The sequence below is a fragment of the Sinohyriopsis cumingii genome, chromosome 13 (genome assembly GCF_028554795.1).
Source record: "Sinohyriopsis cumingii isolate HCF-2022 chromosome 13, ASM2855479v2, whole genome shotgun sequence".
In the NCBI taxonomy this organism is placed as follows: Eukaryota; Metazoa; Mollusca; class Bivalvia; order Unionida; family Unionidae; genus Sinohyriopsis; species Sinohyriopsis cumingii.
Genome location: NC_142973.1, coordinates 35,360,053 through 35,387,916, shown reverse-complemented (window position 1 = coordinate 35,387,916; position 27,864 = coordinate 35,360,053). Strand labels below are relative to the sequence as shown.

Genomic DNA, 27,864 nt, shown 5'->3' with positions numbered 1-27,864 from the left:
AATGGTTTGTAATCTTTTATATTTTTATTTGCATCCTGAGCCAGTTCATTAAATTTAACAACAGACTGAACACAAAACTAACATAAACAAATCATCAAGAATTTCCGTTTAATTGCTTAAGTCCGTCTTCAAGTATTTTCTGTGTGAGATTATTGTCTGATTGCAAAATTGCCTCATGCGTCATTTCAGATAACGGTTGAACGTTATGAAGTAAGCTCCCTTTATCGCTATCATTTTTCAGTCCGCCAATAGCTTCATCTGCTTTGGGCGACCTTTGAACCGTGTATAATTTGTAAGGCTTTCTCGCCAGTGGGTCAAGTTTTTGAATTAGCTGAACATTTTCTGGAGGATTCGCCCATGGTTGTTGCACACCTGGAAATAATAATAATAATAATAATAATAATAATAACTAGCACCAGGATTAACATCGTAATAGGAAAAGTCGGAGGCTTAAAGATTACCATAAGGAATTTATGATGCTACCCACGCTGACAACTCTTCCCAAGGAATTATGATAATATATTTTATTTCTATATATTCAGCATTTAATTTAATTTTATAAGGTGTCATGCAATAAAATTGCTTTCCCAGTAAATATATACATACCAGTTCCAAATATTAAGAAAAATATGACAGCAACAGCAACAATCGTTCCAGAGACATAAAAAACATTATTCCAGCCTGCGAGATCCTGAAAAGAACAACCCAGTATTAATTAAAAGATGAGTTTTAAACACACATACCGGAATCTATACCGTTATATCATTCACAATAATTGTAACACACATACTGGAATCTATACCATTATACCATTCACAATATTTATAACACTCATACCGGAATCAATATCGCTATATCATTCACAAAACTTGTAACACACATAACGGAATCTATACCGTTATGCCATTCAGAAACACTCAAACCGGAATCTATACCGTTATACCATTCACAAAATGTATAACACACATACCGGAACCTAGACCATTATACCATTTACAATAACTATAACAAAAATTTTAAAACACATACCGGAATCTATATCGTTATAAAATTCACAATACTTATAACACACATACCGGAATCTATATCGTTATACCATTCACAATATTTATAACAAACATACCGGAATCTATGTCGTTATACCATTCACAATACTTATAACACTCATACCCGAAGCTATATCGTTATACCATTCAGAATACTTATCACACTCATACCGGAAGCTATATCGTTATACCATTCACAACACTTATAATACACATACCGGAAGCTATATCGTTATACCATTCACAACACTTATAATACACATACCGGAAGCTATATCGTTATACCATTCACAACACTTATAATACACATACCGGAAGCTATATCGTTATACCATTCACAACACTTATAATACACATACCGGAATCTATATCGTTATACCATTCACAATATTTATAACACTCATACCAGAATATATATCGTTATACCATTCACAACACTTATAACACTCATCTACCTTTATCTCATTCACAAAACTTTAACATACATACTTGAATTAATATCGCTACATCATTCACAAAATGTATAACACACATACCGGAATCTATACCGTTATACCATTCAGAGACACTCAAACTGGAATCTATATCGTTAAACCATTCACAATACTTATAACACGTATTATGGAATCTATACCGTTATGCCATTCACAAAATATATAACACATACCGGAACCTATACCATCATACCAGTCACAATACCTATAACAAAATCTATAAAACACATACCGGAATTTGTACCGCTATACCATTCAGAACGCTTATAACACACATATCGGAATCTTTACCATTATACCCAATCTGATTAAAATCAGAACTCCATTGTCCTACTTGAAGATCTGACAGCGACCGCTTAGGGGTCGTGTTCTGGTGACCTTTGTATTAGAAACTGAAAATGTAGCTTTCAGAAATTTGGAAGTGAATAGAATCGTTCGGCACACATCGAGGCTCTTAAGCCATACTGCACAGTCTCTCAAACGCAAAGGTACAAGACTGCAATTGATTGATGATAACATTAGCAATTATGGTAATAACAAAGGTCACCAGAACAAGACCGCTAAGCAGTCGCTGCATATCTTCACGTAGGACAGTGGAAATTTGATTTTAATCAGATTGCCTTTATACCATTCACGAAACTTTACACACATACCGGAATCAATACCGTTATACCATGTACAATACTTGTACGTTTTACATGGCTTTTTCGCAGAAACTTTTCTGGTAACTAACTAACAAACCAAAACCATTTTATCACTAATGCAAAAAAGCAGTTCGTTTTTTAAATCAAGATCAACTTTTCATTACTATTCGAAAATGTTTATCATATATCCCCAAATAATATTTTATAAACTTTATTTAAAAAATCCTATCTCATTAAAAAGCTCTAAATATAAATAAAAAATATTTTAGAAAGGCGTTACTTAGAAATATCATTTTGTATTAGTTCATGCCGTGAAATTGGTCATATTTCAATATAGCCTTTTACAAACTGTTACGTGTTTAGGCTCGAATAAACAGTAACACAGAAAGAGTGAAAACAACAAGCTTTTTAAAATTTAACAAATACTTTATTTTCCTGGAAAAGTTTGTAAAAATGAAAAAAGGAGAAGAACTTACGGTTTCAAGAATCCAATCCAAAAATAATCTAAGAATAATCCACGAATTAAATGACAAAAGTCATAGTAATAAATGTTCTAATAATTTCAAATTCGAATCCTGATGTAAAAAAGAAAGATGGATGACGATGACGTATGCTGTAGTCAGTACTGTGCTTATCTACGTTTCCCTGTAGAAATACAAATAATGGCACTCCGGTGTTGGAAATCCAAATTAAATTTGTAAGCAATGTCTTTCCTAAATTTCTGTGCGAGCACTCCTCAAAATATTTCCAGAGAATAAAGAATTAACCTTTTTGAAATCCAGCTGATCTGAAGAATTATTATAGCTCAAATCTAGCTACAACAAATTAACTTGACATCAGTATGAAAAGCCCCAAACAGAGAAATCTCTCTCAAAACAGAGATTATATTGTATCATAAGACGGAGTTTCGAAATTCCCCTAGGCTGCGAAATCAGAGGGGGGAGGGGGCACATGATCATGTTTATATCACATACACAGAATATGGCCTTGATTAGACCAACGATTTTATTCCCAGAATAAAAAAGAAAAAGTGTTTACTTCTTAACCCACGTAATCCCATTACGACCTTGACAACAACCAATCATTTTAAAATAAAATAGAACTTTGTTTACTAATTCTGAATCCAGGTCAGAATTTAGATCAACACCTGTTGTTTATAAACTAACAGTCAAGGTCACACAAAAATCTGAAAAAGTATCATCTCTAGTGAATAAATTTACATTACAATAGCATGTAAGAAAAATAAAAATTTAAAACTGACAAACAAACAATTAAATTAATATATATATATATATATATATATATATATATATATATATATATATATATATATATATATATATATATATATATATATATATATATATATATATATATATATATATATATATATATATATATATATATATATATATATATATATATATATATATATATATATATATATATATATAATTAAATTAGATATACGTAACAAAGCATACGATCTCGCATGCAGCAAGAGATCGATTTTCAATTTTTGCATAAATCTTATAAACGAAATGATAAACTATATGTCAAAGTTACATGAATTATTTCCCAGCAGTGTGTGAAATTCATTTATAGGTATAGGTATATAAACCATTATAGAAATTTACATGCACGTATATTATATATTTACATACAATACTTTAAAAGAGCTATGAAGATACCTGAGTTTTGGTGAATGTGCCGGTTACCAAGGGAACAATAAACGCTGCAATTGTTCCGCATGTAGAGGATATTCCAACAAGAATACTGACATGTCGTGTGGATAGGTCATAGTGGTTAATCTGCCAACCTGTAATATTTAATTTTAGTATTAACAATGGTATATATATATATATATATATATATATATATATATATATATATATATATATATATATATATATATATATATTCACAAATTACGACAGTATTTGTGAAACTTCTCTTTCCAAAATAACATATTTAATAGATATGACAGAATGCATTCAATTGAAACCTCGGTTGGTAGAAGTAACTTTCAGTACGATGTCGTTTTCCACATTTGCCAAGCTTCTGAAATCATAACTATTTTAATCTCCCATGTTTAAAGGTACAGGAGAAGCTGGCGATATTAAACACTTTCGAGCGCGTGCATTCAGGTCTATATAGTTTTTGTTTACATGCATGACAAACTAAATGTATAGCGATAAGGTATTACTTGATATTGACGAACCAGTTGTAATGTCTTACCTGATACTGATAGACCAAAGATAACATCATACCTGATAATCACAGACGAATGATAAGGTCTTACCTAATTCTGACATACCAAAGGTAATGTCTTACCTGATACTGACAGACCAAAGAATCCTAAACCAACAATAAGGACGACAATAACCGAAGTTCCATCAGACAGCAGTGTCAGGACAAATAAGCACAGGGACAGCATGCCGAGACCTGTAGATTAATGTACACACAAAGCCTTAGTTTTACCATATGGAACAAAGTTAATTATATTTAAATTAAAAAATCCAGAAGTTAATCCTGATTGGCTACAACAAAATTAAACGCTGATTTAAAAATCAAATTTACAATAAGAAACCCTTTTATTGTTCTTAAAAAAGAAATTCATTTTTATTTGCTATATTTAGCACTCAAAAACCATTTCAACAATTTCAAGCATTCCAAGACATTTCCTTTGATCCTTTGTTTTTAAATTCTTTCATTAATGTTATTTTTGGGGTTTTGTGAGGGGGTGTGGGGTTTTCTTTATGGCGAGGGATCTTCTTGTTGGGGTTAGGGATGGGATGGGATTAGAAAAGAAGCGTTCGAGAGAAAAATGTGATAAACATCCTGCTGCATCTAGGAGTTATTTCCCTTTCAGGGCACTATGATAACAAAACCGCATTTATGACAGACAAGTATAAATTGTTGTTGATTGTTATAAATTAATTATAATTATTTATTTATGTATGTATATTGTGGATTACAAAAGTTTGCATATCTCAAGTAGTGACATCATTATTTAGAACCGAACAAAGTTTCAATGAGGCAGACAAAAAATACATACAGTTATTTTAAAACAAGAGAATATCATTCTCGCACACAGCTCATCTAGCTAAACCATTGCACTTTGTGATCGTTTTGGTTTCTTGCAAGAGTATTAGAACTGATAAGCTGGCATTTACGGTATCCTTTCTTTCTGATTTCCTTCAATCTTGCAGTTACTATTTGCATTGCATGTATCAATTAACACTTCAAACATATTTCAGAATAACTAATCAGCGATCTATTTATCAAACGAGTAAACACCATGTTATGTATGTGGCGATGAGCGCTAGGCTATTGGTAAGGACTTCACTGCTCATGACAGTTGAAAGAATTGATGGAGCAATGCACACTGAGTAAGTAAGGGGATATAAATGGCGGAATAAAAGTGTGTTGGATTACCTGCCCCTGTCAGTAGTTTCCGAACCATTGTAGTTGTTAGGGAGGTTTTATTTAGTAGGGTGTCTGCTATATATCCACTAAGCAGCGTCATCAGAGTCTTAAATATGTGAGGCAATGAAGCATAAACTCCAGTCTGAAAAAGACGTATGTTTACCTTATTAGAGTTAATGTTTTAATTTGCTTTTCAAAGATATACGTAGCTGGACTACTGCACGGCTCTGTAAGACTTCGCCCAAAACGCTACGGTCTGGTTGAGATATATTAGAGCCACGCGATATTCTAGGTGCGAGATTCTAGGCACGAGATCATAATTCGATCATAATAGAAAAATATTTATAATGTAATTAGACGCAACTGACCTGAATTTTGAAAGGACGTGATTTTCATCAGAAGAAAAAATGTTTGTGCAGAACGTTACCTTCCTAGGAGAAAGAAAAAATTTGCGACTGAAATAGGCGTTTGGCCAGCTTAACCATATTGTTGTTCTATAATTCAAATCATTATGAAGGATGATTTATCATCTTTTTTCCACACCTGCATCTAAAGCTGTGTGTTGCGTTAAGTGATTTCAGCACGTCATATAAATAATGTGCAGGTGGAATTGTTAACAATTACAAATGTAACTAAATAATAAAGTCAAAGAAACTTTTCATGACCTTTAACATTTGAAAGTATGCATTTATCCGACCAATATGCTAATCATATTCAGGCAGAATCCTCGGTTAGTTGCTCTCTTTAATGCTGACCACTATGTGTACTCATTGTGTATAATGGACCAGATGCGCCTTCTAGTAAGTCGCAATGGGCGACAAAAAAAAAAAAAAAAGACGGGAGCTGCGATGACGCAATGGTCAGCGTACCAAACTCACGGCTGAAAATGTGCGTATTCAATTCCTACCATCGGACCAGCTCAGGTTGGCTATCATGTTATGTCCTTTGGAAGGGCATGCTGTTCGAACAGCCTCTACACTAAGTAACCTATTTATGTTGCTGTGCCGGAAAGCACCAAACCAATCCAAACCAAACCAAACATTAACTTGTTAAAGGTAAACTAAAATACATGTTTCTGGCAAGTTTAAACGATTGCATACTGCGATTCTGCCTCTCATCGTATCATCAAATTATGTTTTATCTATAAAATACAAATCTGACTCCGTCTTTGACAAATATACCTTCTACGTTAATGCTGTAGCTATGCTTACGAACACAACACTTTTTAATTAGCCTTTCATTAGCGAATTTACTTAAAAGTTTTGTAATTGCGTGCCTCTAATCATTATGGAGATAATAATTTTTATGCAACAGAAAACTTTACAAACACGTTATTCGTCAAGTTTTAAGAAAATACCTACCTCCGCCAAGCTGTAACCAAACATACTGAGGTACAAGGGCTCGTTGGTTAACATCAAGATAAACACCCACTGCCTGGCAAAATGACACAAGCATATGGCATACACCGGAAGTGACGTCAATATACTTATCCATGGAATTCTCAAGTTCTGAAAATTAAACAGGAACAGATTGTACAACATTCGCAAAGACAATGTCCATAATTGCTAAAAGGAAGAAAGAGATGATGACAGAAGAAAACAAAAAAAATTCTGATTATCGAATCAGTCAATTGAGAAAGACTCTCGAGGTTGACAAAGACAAAAACAATCAAGATTGACAAAGACTGTAAAGGTTGACAAAGACAAAGACAGTCAAGACTGAAAACGACTGTCAAGGTAAAAGGGACAAAGACAATCAAGACTGACAAATACTGTCAAGGTTGACAAAGACAAAGACAAACAAGAGTGACAAAGACTGTCAAGATTATAGGCATGCTGTAAATTCAGTATAACAATAGATGAATGTACCTCATGGAAAATCTATTTTCATCCTTGCTGGGGTCGATAAAAGGGTTTTGATTTCAAGAAATTAAGTGGGATGAATGGAGTAGACTTAATGATTTGATATAATTTCATGTTCTTTCTCTTCTTCTCAATTCTCTTTCTTCTTCTTCTTCTTCTTCTTCTTCTTCTTATTTTAGTTGGTCATAATTGAATATATTATACCTTGCTGTCTCAAGTTTATAGCAAGAGAATGGGAGACAGAATGTAACATTTGCAACTTCCCTCCCCGATTGCTCTATTCTAGTTACTATTTGTAGGTACGCTTTTAGACCAATCAGAGGAAGGGATCCCATGCACTATCACCACTGGTCATAAGTCAACTGCATTGAACAGTTATAGCGTCGCAATTGTGAATGCCATTTGGGACATGAATTTACATTATTGAAGAAACCTCCAAATATTTTTAAGTGCAAGTAAACGCCGATTATTTCCCAATGCTGTGTAGCAGGTGTATATTTTTTTTATTGATGGATGATATTACGTTGGATCTGTGAATTCATGAGTTGTATAAATCATGAAATCCGCGTACATTGATATTGCACAAAATGGTGGATCCACACTGATGCGGTACTGATGAATTTGATAAAACCAGGTCTTGCCAGAACCCGTCACACGAACATGTTTTGCATTGTAGAACATTATATGTGTTTATTTGTTTTGAAGTACTTTTTTATTAACATTTACAAAGCTTCAAAGAAATTGGAATTTGTTTTACCTCTATTACATTATTAACAATAATGCCTGTTCATGGCATCATTTTCCTTTCTTCGTGTGAGCTTACTTTTTATTTTCATATAATTCATTTTGAATTTAGCCATAATGAAATTGGTATACCTCGTAGTCAATGACATCTAGTCCTTGCGCCTTACTTAGGTACTCCAGTTCTGCGTTGCTTATTAACGGATGATGAGAAGGTTTTTCATAAGCGAAGAACAACCACACAATAAACCATAAAATACACGCTCCCGCTGTAATAATAATAATAATAATAATAATAATAAACTTAGTTAATGTCTTGTCATCGTAACTACGCTCGACAAAGACAAAGACAATCAAGATTGACAAAGACTGTAAAGGTTGACAAAAACAAAGACAGTCAGGATTGAAAACGACTGTCAAGGTTAATATTCACTTCTACCCCCATGGCATCTTCATCAAAACCAAACCAAAAGACCGAACCAAACTGCATGGGTAGTTTCTTTCTGTCAAAAATGCATATCTGCAAAAAAAATATCAAAAATGTAGCTGCAACTGAAAATTTCATATATCTTACCTCTGATCATCACAGATCCCCTACCTGACAAAATAAAAAATAACATTCCTGCTCACAGTTACAATGGGACAAAAGTACTACAAAGTTGACTGAAATTCCACCTTGCGGTTTAGATTTAGTCATGGTTATGGAAAAACAGACTAGGAAAAGAAAGACGAACACACAGACAGAACGAAGGATATATCACAATATCCAAAACCCATACGAATTGGGATATTAACTAAACGTTTTTTAGAGGAACATGTTTCTATCTTGGATGTAAATGTATTTATATGTTATAGCTCATCATATTTGTACTTATCATTGTAATACATATATTGCCATTACAACTGTACTTACCACTGATAAAATACATATATTGCCATTACAACTGTACTTACCACTCATAAAATACATATATTGCCATTACAACTGTACTTACCACTGATAAAATACATATATTGCCATTACAACTGTACTTACCACTCATAAAATGTATATATTGCCATTACAACTGTACTTACCACTGACAAAATACATATATTGCCATTTCAACTGTACTTACCACTGACAAAATACATATATTGCCATTACAACTGTACTAACTACTGACAAAATAAATATATTGCCATTACAACTGTAATTAAAATTGATAAAATACATATATTATCATTACAACTGTACTAACCACTGACAAAATACCTATATTGCCTTTACAACTGTACTTACCACTCACAAACAATATATATGTCATTATATCTGTACTGATCATTGATAAAATACATATATTGCGATTACAACTGTACTTACCACTGACAAAATACATATATTGCCATTGCAACTGTACTTAACATTGCCAAAATACATTTATTGCCACTACAACTTTACCACTGATACAATACATATATTGCCATTATATATGTACTTATTACTGATAAAATACATATATTGCCATTATATCCGTACTTACCACTGATAAAATATATGTATTGCCAGCCGACGTAATGCGTTATCATTCCGGCCATTGGAAATCCTAGAATGGCGCCTGAATACGCACCTGAGAAGAGAAAAATGGGCAGTGAAGGTTATATATGTAAGTGCTGACATTAGTATTTTTGTATTTAAAAAGAAATTAAGAATGTCCCAAATGAAAACGTTGTTAATCTGTAAAAGAGAGAAAAAGATAGCAATTGAATTCACCTGAATTGAATTCAATAGAATTAAATTCAGTTCAATTGAATTCAATTCGATTCAGTTCAATTCGATTCAATTCAATAGTCTAGTACCATCAGCATTTACATGTGTATAAAATATATAATACAAATATTACTAATACTGTGTAGTTATCAAATGCTATGTGTACAACTTTACACATAAACTCAAAACGGTAATCGTCAACAGCTGAAAACGGCGAGTAAACACTAACACAAAAAGTCTCACGTGACAAATCCTTGTAAATACTAACACAAATAGTTTCGCATGACAAATCCATGTAAATGCACAAATGTCACGCATGATAAATCCTTGTGAACACTAACACAAAAAGTATCGCGTGACAAACCCTTGTAAACAGACATTAAGTTATTTACCTACTATTTTGCTGAGTTGCAAGCTTACAAATTTGCTTGCTAACTTGGAACATTTTTTATTCCCATTCTACGGTTCCTCCTTCATTCCCTCCTTCCTTCTTTATCTGTATGCTTTTAACCATTTACTGGCATAATTTCTTATTTACTTACTTGCGTATTTAAGCACTTACTTTCTTGCAAAATTGCTTAGCTAACGGACTTACGAATGCATACATACATACATACATACATACATACATACATACATACTGTCATGTATATTTGATTTAATTTAATTGTTTGTTTGTAAGTTTTAATTTTTTTATCCCATTACTTGCTATTTTAATGTAACTTTTATCCCATTACATGCTATTGTAATGTAACTTTATTTACTGGAATAGAGTTCAGTTCTGACTGATATTTATTTTTGACGTAAACAACTTTACTGAAACATTGTATCTAACGCCGACCTAGTTCCTGACCCTGATTCAGAACCAGTGATAGTTTGTAGTAACCAATATTTTTTTCTTTCTCAGAGTGAGATTCATAAAGTGGAATCGAAGCCATAATTGGAGTACGTGACAAATAACATGTAGCAGCTGTTACAAACATTGGTGTTTCCAGGGGATTGACCCACATCCGGGCATCGGTTTTGTGTTGTAGCTACATTTATTACTGATGTTTTGAGAAATGATAATTATTCTTGCATTAACACTTCAAACGTTAAAGTGTTTTATGTTGTTTCCAGTTTTGGCCAAATTGTTTTCTTCAATTTATTCCTATTTCAAGTTTGTTTTCCCTGGAAATAATGGTGCTCTAAATTAATTCTTCGACAAGGACATTTATCGATATTTATACAGAATTCAAATTAGAATATTATTTTCTGTAATTCAACAAAGAACTGTTGACACATCAGTACGACGCTGACCACAGCATAGGTCATCGCATTCCATGTTTTATTTTATCGGGATTCGAAGTCAGTTTTATCAGGACTTTTTGTTTCTAGGATTTCTTTTTTTTAATTCTTGGATTATTTTTATACTATTACGATTCTATGGTCTTGACATAAGTAATAGAAAAGAGTGAGAAGCAACAAGCTTAGTAAAATTCAACAAATAATGTATTTGCCCAGAATATAAAGTGAAAATGTAAAAAGAACTTGCGGTATTGTGGATTAAATCCCAAATAATTTTGAATTTTTAACAAAAGTCCTAACAATTAATTTTTGGAATAAGCTTTACTTGTATTCCATGATAAATCAAACGCTGAAGGTGTTGACGTACCTGTAGTGACCTTTAAAGTGTAGATGTGCCAACAGTCTTATGTTGAATCACAGTACTATCATTCAAGGTTTCCTTGTTTGAATTCACTATAATTCCAAGTTAATGTCTCTTTCCAAGAATATTAAATAGAGCACTTTGTATTTCCAGAGAATAATAAATAATTTGACGTAAAATCAAAATCTGAATACAACAATATAAACGATATCTGCCCATATGTTATCTCAAAAATAAATAATTATGCCAGTAAACAAGATTTTATACTCCTTTACATTACCTTGGTCACAATTAGCATTTTCTTTAAATAAGAATATATTTACCTGATAGAAAATTTCATTCTTGAACATTCCAATTGTTCACAACGAAAATCGGTTACTAAAATTATAATTTACACCGAAATAAATATGTTTACTTCTATTGATAATGATCCTAAAAGTAAACCCACACTCATAGAGAAAATATTAGCTATGTATTTGTTGCATGAATGCACGCATGCGCGCACGCACGCACACACATACATACATACATACATACATACATACGGAAAGGAGCAAGGCAAGAATTGGGGAGGGGGGATAATTTGTCCTGAAAGAAAGACATACCCGTAATAACAGCTGACACTATTCTGCCTCTCTCACATGGCACAGACCAGTGACGTAGCACACCGTAACAGGCAGGGTAAATCATGCCCTATTGAAAGTTGAAAAGAAATAATTACATCCAACCTTAACTTACTAAAATAATTCCTTCACATATACCAGCATATATTGTAATAACAAGTAAATTACTTTTATCACATATATAAACATATGTAATAACCACTACATGCCATGTATCACATATACGAGCATACGTGATAACCACTACATTACTCTTATCACACATACGAACACAGGTAATAACTGCTTCATTACTTTTATCACATACACAATCATTTATAGTAACCAATGTATTACTTTTATCACATACTCACTCGTTTATAATAAACGATGCATTAATTTTATCAAGTACGCAATCATATATAACAACCGATGCATTACTTTCATCACATTCACAATCATATATAACAACCGATGCATTACTTTTATCACATTCACAATCATATATAATAACAATCATATATAATAACTGATGCATTACTTCTATCACGTACACAATCATTTATAATAAACGATGCATTACTTCTATCACGTACACAATAGTACATAATAACAGATGCATTACTTTTATACCATACTTAATCATATATAATAACCGCTGCATTACTTTTATCACATACACAGTCATATATAATAACCGATGCTTTCCCCATATCACATTTTCTTAACATAAACTCCATCTTAAAATATAAAAATTAAAATAAGATATGAAAGCGAGCTTATTATCAAATGTAATTCCTCACATCAACAAGAGCCAGGTGTAAACCTGCTTGTGCTTATCCGACATACAAAGGTACAAAAAGCAAAGCAGTTATAAGGGAAATGCCATGGCTTGAAAGAAACCCATGTCAGCATAATTTACAGCTAGAAATTGTTGGTACTTAATATAATTGATGAAACTGTGTTTCTCCATCATTTGGATTAGATGGTGTAATGGCACATTTGGTATGAGCGAGAAAGGCGCAAATCATCTGACTCTGTCAATTACAGTACATAGGTCTGATATGTTAGATTTGGTGAAAATTCGTTCAGTGACATTTTTGTTGCATAATTAACAAAAGTCATGCTTGATGTAATATGAGTACATGTCTTTATTAAGGATAGCCACTTATTCCTCTTCCATTCAGCACCCCCCCCCCCCAATCGGGTAACATAGGAATTAAAGCACTTAAATCAAACAAGATATGTGGATACCATTCTATTCATATGTATTGATTGCCTGTCGTAGTTATATCAAGTCAGATGCAATGACTGCCTTGCGCATTTATAGCTAATCCGTGTAGTTACTGCCTTGCGTAGATTAGCTAGTCAGATGTAGCGATTACCTGTTGTACTAGCAGCCAGTCAGATACAGTGATCGTTTCTGTTGCTGTAGCTGTCGGGTTTAACGCCATTTTTCAGCACACGATAGGCTATACATGGCGGCCAGTATTAATGGTGGAGCAAGAACCCGGGAAAACCCCCAAAAGAACCACCGACCCACGAGAAGCTACTGGCAAGCTTTCGCAGACAGAGGTGAGATGGCAGTGATCCTTAACGGAGAGCGCTTTAGACCACTCGGCCACTCGGGGCCCCGCGATACAGTGATTGTACTTCATAGTTATAGATAGACGTAGTGATTGCCTTGCGTTGTTAAAGTTAGTCATATGTTGCGATTGCCTTTCGTAGTTATAGCTAGTCAGACGTAGTGTTTGCCTTTGCTTAGTTATAGTCTGACGTAGTGTTTGCCTTGCGCACTTATAGCTAGTTAGATGTAGCGATTTCCTTTTGTACTTACAGCTAGACATGTGTAGTGATTGTCCTTCATAGTTGTAGCTAGTTAGATTATTGATTGCCTTTCGTACTTATTAGTGTCAGATGTAGCGATTGCTTTTCGTAAATATAGTTAGATGTAGTGTTTGCCTTGCGTAGTTATAGCTAGATGTAGCGATTGCCTTTCGCATTTATAGCTAGTTAGATGTTGCGATTGCCCTTCGTACTTACAGCTAGTCAGATGTAGTGATTGCCTTTCGTTATTATAGTTTGTCCGTGGTAGGGATCGCGCCTTTCGTACTTATAGCTGGTCAAACGTTTTAAAGAGCATAGTGTCCTTTACATTCCTATACAAATAAGACGAGAATGAATTTATTCTCAAATTTTATTTAACTTATCGGAAATCAACCCAACAGTCTTGAATGAATTAAATTGATGCTTTAATAATAGTGGTCGCTGGACTAATTTCAAGTGCTTCAGTACTGAGCAATGAGAATTGTAATTCAGCTTCTGAATGTGATCATCTTCATGTAAAATAGAATAAATTACTTGTTTTTAAGATGACGTAATCTGTACTTTTCCATTAATATAAAACCAGTGTTAGTACTTTTCCATAACTGCATATTAGTAGTGGTACTTTTCCATAACTGTGTACTAGTATTAGTACTTTACCATAAATGTATAGTAGTATCAGGCGACGACAAGAAATATTATCATCTGTCCGAATAAAATATGTCTAACTGTTGTATCTTAGTTTTCGACGAAATTGTATAGTTTGTACAACGATGCTATAAGCAACTGAGACTATTTATATGACGAACTTCTAGATTTGAACAACATAAGGGATCTATTCTAATATCCAAGTATATCCTTAAAAGAATCAGTTATATAGGTGTATCAAGGTGTTTGTGAATGACTATCGACCTGCACGTATATTTGTTTGTCTGTCTATTTATCTGTATTTGGGTTTACATCTCAGTTTAGATAAAGTGAAGACGTTGAAAACAACCTCAATTATTTTCAATGGGAGTCACGAAAAGTAATGACAGCAACGTTCAGAGAGAAATTAATAGATTGCTCCGGTGGCCTAAGTGGTTAGAGCGTCCGCCTCGGATGCGGAAGGTCGCGGGTTCTAACCCCGGCCGGGTCATACCAAAGACTTATACAAATGGTACTAGCATCTGCCTTGCTTGGCGCTCAATGTTGAGAGATTAGTGTCAGGAGTGGTCACCATGGTATCATGATGATGTGATTGGGTGAGACGTGATGCTACATGTCTGCTGCAAGGGATACCGCTCCGGTGGCCAAGTGGCTAAAGCGTCCGCCTCAGATGCGGCAGATCGCGGGTTCGATCCCCGGCCGAGTCATACAAAAGACTTATAAAAATGGTACTAACAGTTGCCTCGCTAGGCGTTCAGCATTAAGAGGCTAGTGGTAGGACTGGTCGGCCTGGTGGCAGGATAATTGGACTGGGTGTGACATCATGTTACATGTCTGCGGCATAATGCATCAGTGCTAGATAAAGGTATAAACTGCCACACTGCAGACATCGTAGCGATATGACTGGAAACTTGTTAAAGCTACTTTAAAAATCCAAACCACACACACATGGACGCGCACACATACATATACACACAGAAATTAGCACGCCACTTGCGGGAGAGGCAGTACGCGAAGAAAATCATATTAATTGGATAGTAATTGACATTTCATTATTGATTATACTTCAAAAGTATAGAAAATGGCTATTATTCGACACAAACTTTGCTTTTGTGACCAGGACCGTGACATTTTGAAATTTAACTATTTTCCAGAACATTCCAGATAGATTCAGTGCTGAGTAAACTTGGAGTAACTTCTAGAACTTTCCAGTAATACAAATGTAGAATAAATACAGGGGCCTTAAGCCCACCAGTTCGGTTTAGTTCCAGCTGCCTAAGTGGATACATATCTGCATTTTTCTGAGATGACATCAAGAGGCTGCAAGCATCCGGCAGACACATTTTGCTATGTCTGCGGCCAATTTATCAAGACAAGAGCGAAACAGTACTCCGTGGAAGAATCTGCTAAGATGTGTGAGGCCTACAAGGCATATTTAGGCATGCCTGTCGGGGATCAAGACAAACCCTGGGCACCTCATTTCACATACGAGCACTGAAGAAAAACTCAGGAAGGTAACATGGACAATTGTTGTTCGGAATTTTATGTTATAAACTTTTTTAAATTTTCAAAATTGTAATAGATTTTAATTTTAAAATGTTTTATAATTTTCAATGTTATTGAAAATATATATATATGAAAAATGTTGCGAGAATCTCTTACACAATGGTCATGGGTAAAATAAATGTATTTTTGTACGATGGTACTGAGGTGAAAAGAGAGACATGAAGTTCGCTATGCCAAGAATTTGGCGGGATTCCACTGGCCACTCAAGCAACTGCTACTTCTGCATGGTGGACCCTTCCGGACGTCGAACTAGCAAGAATGCACCTGCTATCACGTATCCAAAATATCACTGTCCTGGTCACAAAAGCAAAGTTTGTGGGGAATAATAGCTATTTTCTATACCTTTTATGCATAAGCAATTATGAAATAACACTTACTACCCAGGAACAAAAATTGTGTTGCATAATGTAAAAATAATAATAATCAATCAATCGAGACCCGTACTCCTTCCGCCAGCCCAGTCTAGTATTAAGTTTTCTTCTTTGATACGTATATTCCATAAAGACATGAATAATTCTTTCAACGTGTTTTCATTGCTATTTAGTGTATACTTCAGTGAGAAATATTTGTCAGTTAACTTTTTTATTTTGGTATCAATTTTTGTACGCTGCACTGCTATCCCGTCTTCAACATATTACTAAAATACTAAATTTTTTGATTAATTTAATTTGTTTTATAACATACACAGAGGCACATCAGTATACTATATGTTAAGTATAATTCCCTGCTCGACACACTTATGCTGCCACAACTTTACTATTTTTTTTATAGACCGCTCCGGTGGCCTAGTAGTTAGAATGTCCGCCTCGGATGCGAGAGGTCGTGGGTTCGATCACCGGCCGAGTCATACCAAAGACTTACGAAAATGGTACTAACAGCTGCCTCGCTTGGCGCTCAGCATTAACAGGTTAGTGTTAGGACTGGTCGGCCTGGTGTCAGGATAATGTGACTGGGTGGGACATCATGCTTCATGTCTGCGGCATGATGCCCGAATGCTAGACATCACTATAAACTGCCACATTGCATACATCATAGCGATATGACTGAAAAATTGTTAAAGCTACTTTAAAAATCCAAAAAATACAACTATTTTTTATATTTCAGTGGAAATAGGTACGACTCCTACTTTTGATGTCGTATTGATATTTTGTATACCGTAGTATTAACTGGTCTCAAGCGCACATCTGCCTATTCATTGACCGTACTGGATTTTTAAGAAAAAAATTATAATATCTTGGTTCAAAATAAATTTTTCAATTAAGAGTCATTTACTACGCTTTTCCTCAATGCATACGTTGACTCGTATACCTCTTTTCACAGTATCCATGGTTACACATCAATACACATTGCTCTGAATGCATATTTGATTCGCACACCTTTTATAGCAATATACATAGGTACACATCGATACACATATCACTAGCTATCATTCCTTGCTGGAAACATGGGGCAATACTTCCACCGTGTGACAATTAATTTTCTTTCTCGCCGGCTAACATCTGTTATCGAGTTTTCCCCGGGGATATTGTTGCTTGAAATTACCTATCTTTGAATAGTAAAATCAAATGATCTGTACGTGACAAATGCACATCTGGTCTTAAAGATAGTTCGTTTTTAATTTAAAAAAAGGACACTAATGCTATCAATTTAAAATGTGTGTATGGCATACATCATACAAGGTACTGTATCAATTTAGAATGTGTGTATGAGACACGTCATACAAGGTACTGTATCAGTTTAGAATATGTGTATGACATTCATAATACAAGGTACTGTATCAATTTAGAAGGTGTGTATGACACACATCATACAAGTTTCTGTATCAATTTAGAATGTGTGTATGACATACATCATACAAGGTACGTATACATTTCGAATATGGGTATGACATACATCATACAAGGTACAATATCAATTTAGAATGTGTGTATGACATACATCATACAAGGTATTGTATCAATTTAGAATGTGGGTATGGCTTACTTCATACAAGGTATTGTATCAGTTTTATAATGTATATGGCATGCTTCATATGAGGTACTGTATCAATTTAGAATGTGTATATCACATACATCATAAAAGGTATTGTATCAATTTAGAATGTGTGTATGGCATTCATTATACAAGGTACTTTATCAATTTAGAATGTGTTTATGGCGTACTTCATACAAAATTGTATGGCGTATTTCTTACAATGTAACGTATCAATTTTAGAATGTGTGTATGACATACATCATACAAGGTGCTGTATCAATTTAGAATGTGTGTATGGCATACTTCATACAAGGTATGGTATCAATTTAGAATGTGTGTATCACATACATGTGTGTATCACATAGGTCATACAAGGTATTGTATCAATTTATAATGTGTGTATGGCATACTTCATACAAGGTATGGTATCAATTTAGAATGTATGTATCACATACAAGTGTGCATCACATAGATCACACAAGGTATTGTATCAATTTAGAATGTGTGTATGACATACATCATACAAGGTATTGTATCAATTTAAAATATGTGGATCCCATACATCATAAAAGGTATTTTATCAATTTCGAATGTGTGTGTCACATACAGCATACAAGGTATGGTATCAATTTTTGAATGTGTGTATGACATGCATCATGCAAGTACTGTATCACTTTAGAATGTGCGCATGGCGTACTATATAAGAGATAATGTAGCAGTTTTAGAATGTGTGTATGACATACATCATACAAGGTACTGTATCAATTTAGAATGCGTGTATGGCTTAGTGTATACAATATACTGTATAAGTTTTAGAGTGTGTGTATGACATGACTCATACAAGATAGTATATTAACGTAAAATGTGTGTATGACACACCGTATGGAATATATTGTATATATTTGAAATATGTTTACGGCATGCCTAATAAACGGTATTATATTAAAGTAAAATGTGGGCATGCATTACATCAAACAATGTATTATGTCCATTTAGAATACATGTATAACATGTCAAATTCAAGGTATTATGTAAAATATAATGCAAGACGCTCTGTCGACATTACACGTTGTTGGCACTCATTTTTGCCACAAATTCTCGTGTAAACACCTCTTCCTATATACAAGTTCAAAGTTCTTCCTGTATTATTTCTATGTTATGCCATTTGAACACGAGAGTTATTGTTGTGGGCCTAACGCCATTTTTCAGCACACGATATGCTATATATGGCGGCCAGTATATCCAGCAGAATATGTGCCCTGGGAAAACCCGGGAAGAACCACCGACCCTCGGAAAGCTACTTGCAAATTTTCTCAGAAACGCACGTTGTCCTAGCTCGAGAATCGAACCCATGCTGAGAGAGGTAAGATGTCAGTGATCTTTGAAGTCGACCATCTCAGACATGAGAGGACGAATGAAGTAAAACGTGCAGACACACGATCAAGTTGAAACATTTCTCTAGCAGTCATAAATTAAAAAACTTTTCATTCATATTCCCACAGTCATGAATAGAAAACTTCTCATCCACATTCCCACAGACACGAATGAAAACTCATCCACATTCCCACAGTCACGAATGAAAACTAATCCACATTCCCACAGTCACAAATGAAAACTCATCCACATTCCCACAGACACGAAAGAAAACTCATCCACGTTCCCACAGTCACAAATGAAAACTCATCCACATTCCCAACTGTCACGAAAGTAAAAATACACATTCCAGCAATCACGAATGAAAAACATCTTATAAACACATTTCCACAGTCACGAATGAACACTCGCCCATATTCCCACATTTATGAATAAAAAACTTCTCATCCAAATTTCCCATAGTCACGGATCAACATTCCAGCAGTCACGATCGAAAAACATCTCACCCAAATTTCCAAAGTCACGTGCAAGATAGAACGAAGAACAAATGTAAAATCAGACACAGCGTAGAACTAATATTTTTTTACGTTATGTTAAAGGAAGAGTTGGGTGGAGTCGAATGCATACATACCCTCTTCAAGATAAAGATACATTTTGTTATTATTTTTGCAGAAGGGTAGGGTAAAAAACTAACAAAATTGAAGCAAATTGCTTAATGATATGTATCAATCCACCCACCCCTTACCTCTGCCATCCCCTGACACAGACGAATAATGCAGGTAGTTGCGTAAGTCAGCCTCTCGATGGAGAATGGAAGTAAGATGTTCAAGACAGAGGAAAACAACACACAGAAACCAAACAATCTATAAAAGAAAGAATATATTGACAAGGAATTCTTGCAGTATTCTGTTACACACAATTACTATCTAGAAACAAAAAAAGCAATAAAGATTAAACGTAACTGTGTGTTCCGCTATAATAAAGAAAGCCTGATGGTTTGGATTGGCACTTGATATGCTATACATGGCGACCAGTATATTTGGTGGAGGATGAACCTGGGGAAACCTCGGGAAGAACCATTGATCCCCGGGAAGCTAGAGGCAAGCTTTCACACATTCACGTTGTCCGAACCGAGACTCGAACCTACTCGAACCTAGATTAGATGTCAGTTATCTGTAAAGGCGTGAGTCTTAGACAACTCGGCCACTCACGGCCCCCAAAGCCTGACGGAGAGACGGACATAGAAACAGATAAGAAAATATGATATTTCCGTGCAGATATTACTTTTTCACTCGTCTTGGATGCTTTTACATATCCTTGGAGCTTCTGATGGCGATGGTTGGTGAAAACAATTTGCCCCAATTAGATCGTGTCACAATGAGAGTGACTCTTGTAATACAATTTAGTTTGTCTCCTACTAATAATGTAGAGGTTAAAGAAAAACGCGCCAGGTGGAAATTAGGAAAAATTTAAGAATAAAAGAATAGATGGAGTGCGTACAAGATTTCCTTGGCGTTAATTTGAAAAGCGGGAAAAATACTTCGCAGAAATTTTACCTACCTGTGGTTTGGCCATAGCGTGGTTAAGTATGTAGCTGGGATCTGGGTGAAAATATGGCCCAGGTACATAACACTGTGTAGGAATCCTATCATCTCTGGGTTCCAGTTCACATTTGGCAACTGAAGAAAGAACATTTTTATATTTATTGTTTTTGGTTTTGATTTGTTGATTTTCTTGCTTGTCTTATCATAATTTGACTTGATCAGCTTTTATCATAAACTTCATTAATTACACCAATTAATCTCTTTTTTATCCATCTATATATCCCTCAGGTCCCTCTTACCGTCCTTTTTTTCTTTCTATCGTTCTTTCCTTCCATCCTTATTTCTTTCCTCCTACTCGTCTATTTATGAATCGCTTATATATGCGAACGTCTGGCATTGTTATCATATCCGTTAATCAATCTATCAGACAAATTCTTTCAATGTGCCTTGCTTAAGGTACAGAGCACGCCCATGTACCTATCTACCTACATACCTACCTAAATACCTACCTACCTACCTACATACCTACCTACCTACATACCTACATATATGCATACCTACCTACCTACCTACCTACATACATACATATCCTCTTCAGCTTTTAATAGGCTTCTGGTGAGACCTCTCATTATGTGGTTAACGAATTCGATTTAGACTGCTGGGCTTGCTAAGTTCTTAATTCTACCGAACATGACAGGACTTTCAAGCATGGTCCAAGACTTGTTCAAAGCATTAATTGTGCTCAAAGTTTCTGAGCTTTGATGCATGTTTCCAGGTTTGTGTAAGTTGTTAATTGTGCTCAACATTACTGAATTTTCATGCATGTTCCCTGTTATGTTAAAGTTGTAAATTGTTCTCAGCATTACATAACTTATATATGAATGTTCCATGACTTGTTCAATTTGTTAATTGTGCTCCTCTTCTTTTTCTTATGCATCTCCGTTCCCGTAGGAGGATATGGTCTTAACTATGCCTGGCCAGCAGACCCTGTTCTGGACCATCCTCTTGAGATCGGACAATGTTGAGGTGTTATTGGCGGCTTTCCTTGTGCATGTCAGATCCACCCCCATTTTCTTTTGGAGATGTTTTGGTGGATTCGTAGCTAGCTGGTTTTTTCCCATAGGTCAGTGTGACGAATCCTCTCTGGCCATTGGATGTTGTGGAGGTGACAGAGGCAGCTGTTCACCAATGACTGTAGTTTGTTGGAGGTTGCCTTTATCACCCACAAGGTCTCCGAGCCGTAGAGCAGAAAGATTTCATGTTGGTGTTGAACAATCTGATCTTGTTTTTCTAGAGACGGATGATGAGTTCCGTGCCTCTATCAGGGTGTTCAATGCTTGACTGTCTTCCCGAATTCTAATCTTCATGTCTTGTTGATCCCTCCTTCAGTCAAAACATTACTCCCTTAGTAGGCGAACTACTCAACGTCCTCTGGGTCTTTTGCGGTGTTGTTTCTTGTTGATTTTCATTATTTGTATTTTCAAGGCGTGCACGTGAAGTCCACTCTCTCCTGCCCCTTTTTCCAGACATTTGGTCTTGGTATACATGTGCTGGTGCTTGTCGAACATGAGGCTCAGGTCATCTGCAAAATCCAGGTCTTCTAGCTATGTCGCACAGTGATAAAGTATTCCAGTTTGCTCGTCCCTGCTGGTTGCCTTCATTGTCCCATCTATTACCATCAAGAAAATCATAGGCGAAAGCTCCATCCCTGTCTGACACAGGTTTGGACTTGGAATGATTCAGAGAACTTCCTCTTGTGGGTCACTTGGCAAGTGGAATTATTGTATTACTGCTGCATTAAAGATATGAACTTCCCTGGGATTGTGAAGTGGTGCATCGGTTCCATTTTACCCACAGTATCAAAGGCTAACAGAACGCCCGCAAAGTTCACACAGAGGGGTGATTGCCATTTCAGGGATTGTTCAATTACAGTCCACGGTGTTGCGATGTGGTCTGTGCAGGAGTTATTTTTGCAGAAGCCAGTCCATTCTTTCTCAGTTATTCTTCTTTAGGAAATTCCTCATTTTTCAATGATGACCTACAGCAGCATAATTCCATGCCATTTTTTGTAGAGCCAAGTTTTCTTTTGGCAATTTCACCGCATATCCTTTCTTCCATTCTATAGGGACTTGCTCACTCTCCAGATTTTAATGAGTAGTTGTTAATTGTACTCAGCATTAAGGAACTTTTATGTACGGTCCCTTCTGTTTAATACGTACTTATTCATTCATTCGGGAACCTCGGTTTAATATGTACTTATTCATTCATTCGGAAGCCTCGGTTGCTCACTTCGTAGAGAATTGTACTCATAATCCAACGATGGCTGGTTCAATACCGGCCCAGGCCCGAGATGGTTTCCTTTGGGTGTCCTTGTCTTAGTTCGCATTACAAGTCATGATATAGTCATTATTGTAATGAAAGTGCCGTAAAAACAGACCCAGTAGCCAACATGAATTTTTTATCTGCAGTTGCCTTTCGAATGAAGAAATACTAAGATTATCATATTCATTATCTGTACAATTACTATACTAGAAAGACTTATAGAATTACTATGCTAGAAAAATATAAGATTGGGTCCTGTCTGATATTTTCATAGACCCTATTGAGACCAAAATTTTCATGAATGGACTTTCTGCTTGGCGTATTGGATGAACAGTTTCACATGTAACTAAACTTGTGCCTGAGCTTCTAATGGCCTTTAACAAAGCATGGAGAGCAGAAATGCTCTCGTGAGTTAAAGAAAAAAATCCCACAATAATCAGTATTAGTATACGAACTTGTGTTAGCTTTAGGACTTTATTTGAATAACGCTTTGATATTTACCTCAATTGTGATCTTATAAAATGTATCTAAACGCTTTCCTTAAGTTTTGTAATACAAATTTGTAAATACAATAGACTGTGCATAGATCTTGATATATTTGTTTGCAATTATTTTTTCCACCTGCCTGCAAATATGTCATCCTGTGTTCATGAACGTAAGTAAGTAGTTACAGGTAAATATATGTAGGTAGATATTTTGTCAAGTATAGTAATTGGTATGAGTGCGTTTTATCGACTAATCTGAGCATGAAATTATTATATAAGGAAGAACATGTGTCTGCAATTTCATGAAATTATACCTGGTCTAAAACTAAATTACATGCAGTGAGTCCTATTTTAATTCATTGTAGAATATCAAGAGAAACCTTACAAGAGCTGTTCTCCGGACCATTTGTCTACCATTCTGCATTGCCTACCATTCTATGTTGTCTACCATTCTACATTGCCTACCATTCTACGTTGTCTACCATTCTACATTGCCTATCATTCTTCGTTGCCTACCATTCTACGTTGTCTACCATTCTACATTGCTACCATTCTACGTTGCCTACCATTCTACGTTGTCTACCATTCTACATTGCCTACCATTCTACGTTATCTATTCTACAATGTCTATCATTCTACACTGTCTACCATTCTACGTTGCCTACCATTCTACATTGCCTGCCATTCTACGTTGTTTACAATTTCTACAACTGTTTTACTGACCCATCGTTTACAGAAGAATATTATAAAAGGATTTGGAAGTATAAACATAAACAAGATAGAGACAACGGAGACAAACGACCCCAACCCAACTCTCCAACCCCACCCCACTCCACCCTGAAATAGATATTCTTTCATACAGGCAAACAAATAGACGGACCGGCAGAAATGAAATAAGTAAGACATATAAGTAGACAGATTAAGAAGACAGACAGGTTAAATGAATTGGGGAGAGGCAGTGACACTAGGGAACATATAGACAAAATAGACAGTCTGGAGAGAGAGAGAGAGAGAGAGAGAGAGGTTAACCTTGGCCCCTATTGTCCCGACTTTTTCGTTCGCCCGTTTATCCAGTATTGTAATCACAGTGACCCCAACGTTGGTTCTCATGGCATATATCAACATCATGGCGACCCCAACTAGGAAAGAAATCACGTATCTACGTGGAATATAGCATCCAGTCGGAGCAGGAAAACTCTCTGTTCCATCTAGAACACTCTTTTTATCATCACTTCCTTCATTTTCCTTTGGCTTCATAACGGGGTTTTCATCTTCCAACCGATCAGAATCCAAAATTTCCTTTTCGGAGGCCATGTTAATTCTTCTCCCTATATGAGAGGTTCAGTTGCACGCTCGAAAGGTTATTTTCAAAATAAAACATCGGACGTTGATAACTACTCTCAAAATACCATACATGTCAATGACATTTAAAACCATTAGGCCATTACATGTATAACGTACTATCATAACAGCCTTGGGAAGTAGGCATATCAGCTTAAGTCTAATATATGTTACTTTAAGCTGACAAAGTCTATCATTTGTCCAGCTTTTCACAATGCCCCATACAAGTTGGACTATACGTATTATTTACCTGTAAAAGCTGCATTGATACATATACAATCAACGCTGACTCACACGTGGCCTTTTACTGAAATCTATACATATATTTTACCTGTAAACGTCTAGCAGCAAGTTATAAAAAGGTGTGCAACAAGTGTTTTTCCTCGCCCCATAAATTCACTTTTGTATGATATATATATATATATATATATATATATATATATATATATATATATATATATATATATATATATATATATATATAATTTATGAATCAGCTGAACTCTTAGACAAGGTCTTTCAGATTCCTAATGATCTCTATTGTTATTTTGTTATACTAACTGCTGAAATAGACCATAATTACTGATATTTTTTTCATTATTTCTTTTTTTTTTGGGGGGGGGGGACGGCATATTTAAGTTGATAGAGCATCGGATTGGACTCGTATGCCAATAAACGCGGGGTTTGATATCTGCCCAGGCCAGTTGTGATGACTGTTTTTATATGCCCTTGGCAAAGGCACTTAGCCCTCAATTATTATGTATGACATATAGCCCCCACCCCCACCCCGAATTGTAGAAAGTGTCCTTTAAATTCAGTTCGATTAGGTTAATATAACGGTTCGTAATAGGAATGAATCTGTGTCATTTACTATCCACACCTACTTCATATCTTACGATCAATACATAAAGTCACTGTAGTGGAGTTTGGGCACCAAATATCATTCCAGTTGAAAGTTGCGAGCTTGTGTGTTGACACTTATATGGTAATATTTCTTGTCTTAAAATTCTCCCAGTCGAATGAGATGCTGTTAGATATATTTAAACACACACACACACACACACACACACACACACTTATCCAGGTTATATTAAAATCTATAGTAGGTAGTTAGGTCCGGCAATGAATTCAGAAACCATAATAATGGTAGAAGATGAAGAATTCTCCAGCATAAGGTAAGGAAAATATGTCTTTTCCTCTTTATAAAAAAACGCATGAGAAACTATTTTCTCCAGAAAAGTCAGAATCATTTTTTCTTCTTACCTTTCCCTCCTATTTTTCAGCGTTTTTTTTTTTTTTTTTTTTTTTCTACTTTAAAATTTTTACTTAGTTTTCTTTATCTCCTTTGTGGAAGTGGGGCACCACTATCGCTAACTTCTGAGCCAAAAGTAAAATTCATCACGATACAAACATTGACTAAAACCTTTGATGAAAGGAAACTTTAGAACATATAAGAAAACCCTCTAAGAAAAATTGTCTTTTATTAAATAACATTGCTCTGTTATTGTTATTAAATTTACTTACTGATAATAAATAAAGCACCTGACAATTTACATGTACCTAAAGACTCTTTTCTTAAAAAGTGTGTTCCTCGATTTCAAAATTAATATTAACAAGACGCTTATTTCCTAATTATAGAAAAACAAGATGCTGGCGATATAATCGTAGAAACGTACCATACGGTTTCATGGCTTCTGGAGCGGACTATCATATATAAGTCATGGACCATTTAAAGAGATTCGGGAATAGACTAAGTCCAATCCGTAACAGCTGCTACATAGTTGTATTGATCATTCATGCACCATATTGTCATTCATTTGTAGGATTAAATATTTTTTTCTTTATTCCTTCTCAATATCATACGAATAGATTATTAGATAGCGTTGAACAAGGATAGTTGTTGTAAATCTATAACTCGTAATATACAAAACAGACAACATAAACCAGTAAGTATGTTTACCTAGCGTTGTTCAAATGATTCCAAAGTGATTTGTTGGTTGAGTTCTTTTTTTGCGGCACGTCAAGAACTGCAGATTATTTTGAGCCAGTGAAATTTGAGTAAAGCGCCTTGTCCAAGGACGCACCACGGTAGCTGATTCGAAACAAGCACCCTTTCGGTCTGGCAAGCTTAATCACTACGCCACTGCGGCTCCTGGAATTTATTGCCGTGAAACGCTACTTGTGCCAAACAATACTTGAAGCACACACACACACACACACATATATATATATATATGTGTGTGTGTGTGTGTGTCTTTTCTCATATAATAACTATATAATTATAATATATATGTTCAAATTCAGTATATATACTTATTTTTTTAACCCTTTTAATATTTTACTTAGTGGGCAGATATATCAATATTGTGGGCAGATTTGACCTTTGAATACAGAATACGAAATACTATACATAGCAATCTTCCCACAAGAATGAAATATATTAGTGTTCTGCCCACATATACAGTGCATTTTATATAAAGTTGAGACCACTGACAACGTGATATTATGATATGGTCTATAATACAGGCAGCCTGAAATATTTATTCCTCACATTGGGGCACCGAGTGGCC

General features: G+C 35.1%; 1 protein-coding gene across 1 annotated transcript; it reads right to left on the bottom strand.

Annotated features, from left to right (window-relative positions):
* LOC149785197 (vesicular glutamate transporter 2-like) lies at positions 1–25,565 on the bottom strand. Its single transcript, XM_089978999.1, has 12 exons — positions 24,983–25,565; positions 21,163–21,281; positions 20,348–20,465; positions 12,220–12,307; positions 9,740–9,826; positions 8,352–8,485; positions 6,975–7,121; positions 5,623–5,755; positions 4,519–4,629; positions 3,876–4,003; positions 607–691; positions 1–372 (listed from the first exon to the last, which is right to left on the bottom strand). Exons 1-12 carry the CDS (start codon positions 25,265–25,267, stop codon positions 95–97), a joined length of 1,713 nt encoding a protein of 570 aa, XP_089835125.1. The 5' UTR covers positions 25,268–25,565; the 3' UTR covers positions 1–94.
* Between the last annotated feature and the right edge of the window lie 2,299 nt (positions 25,566–27,864).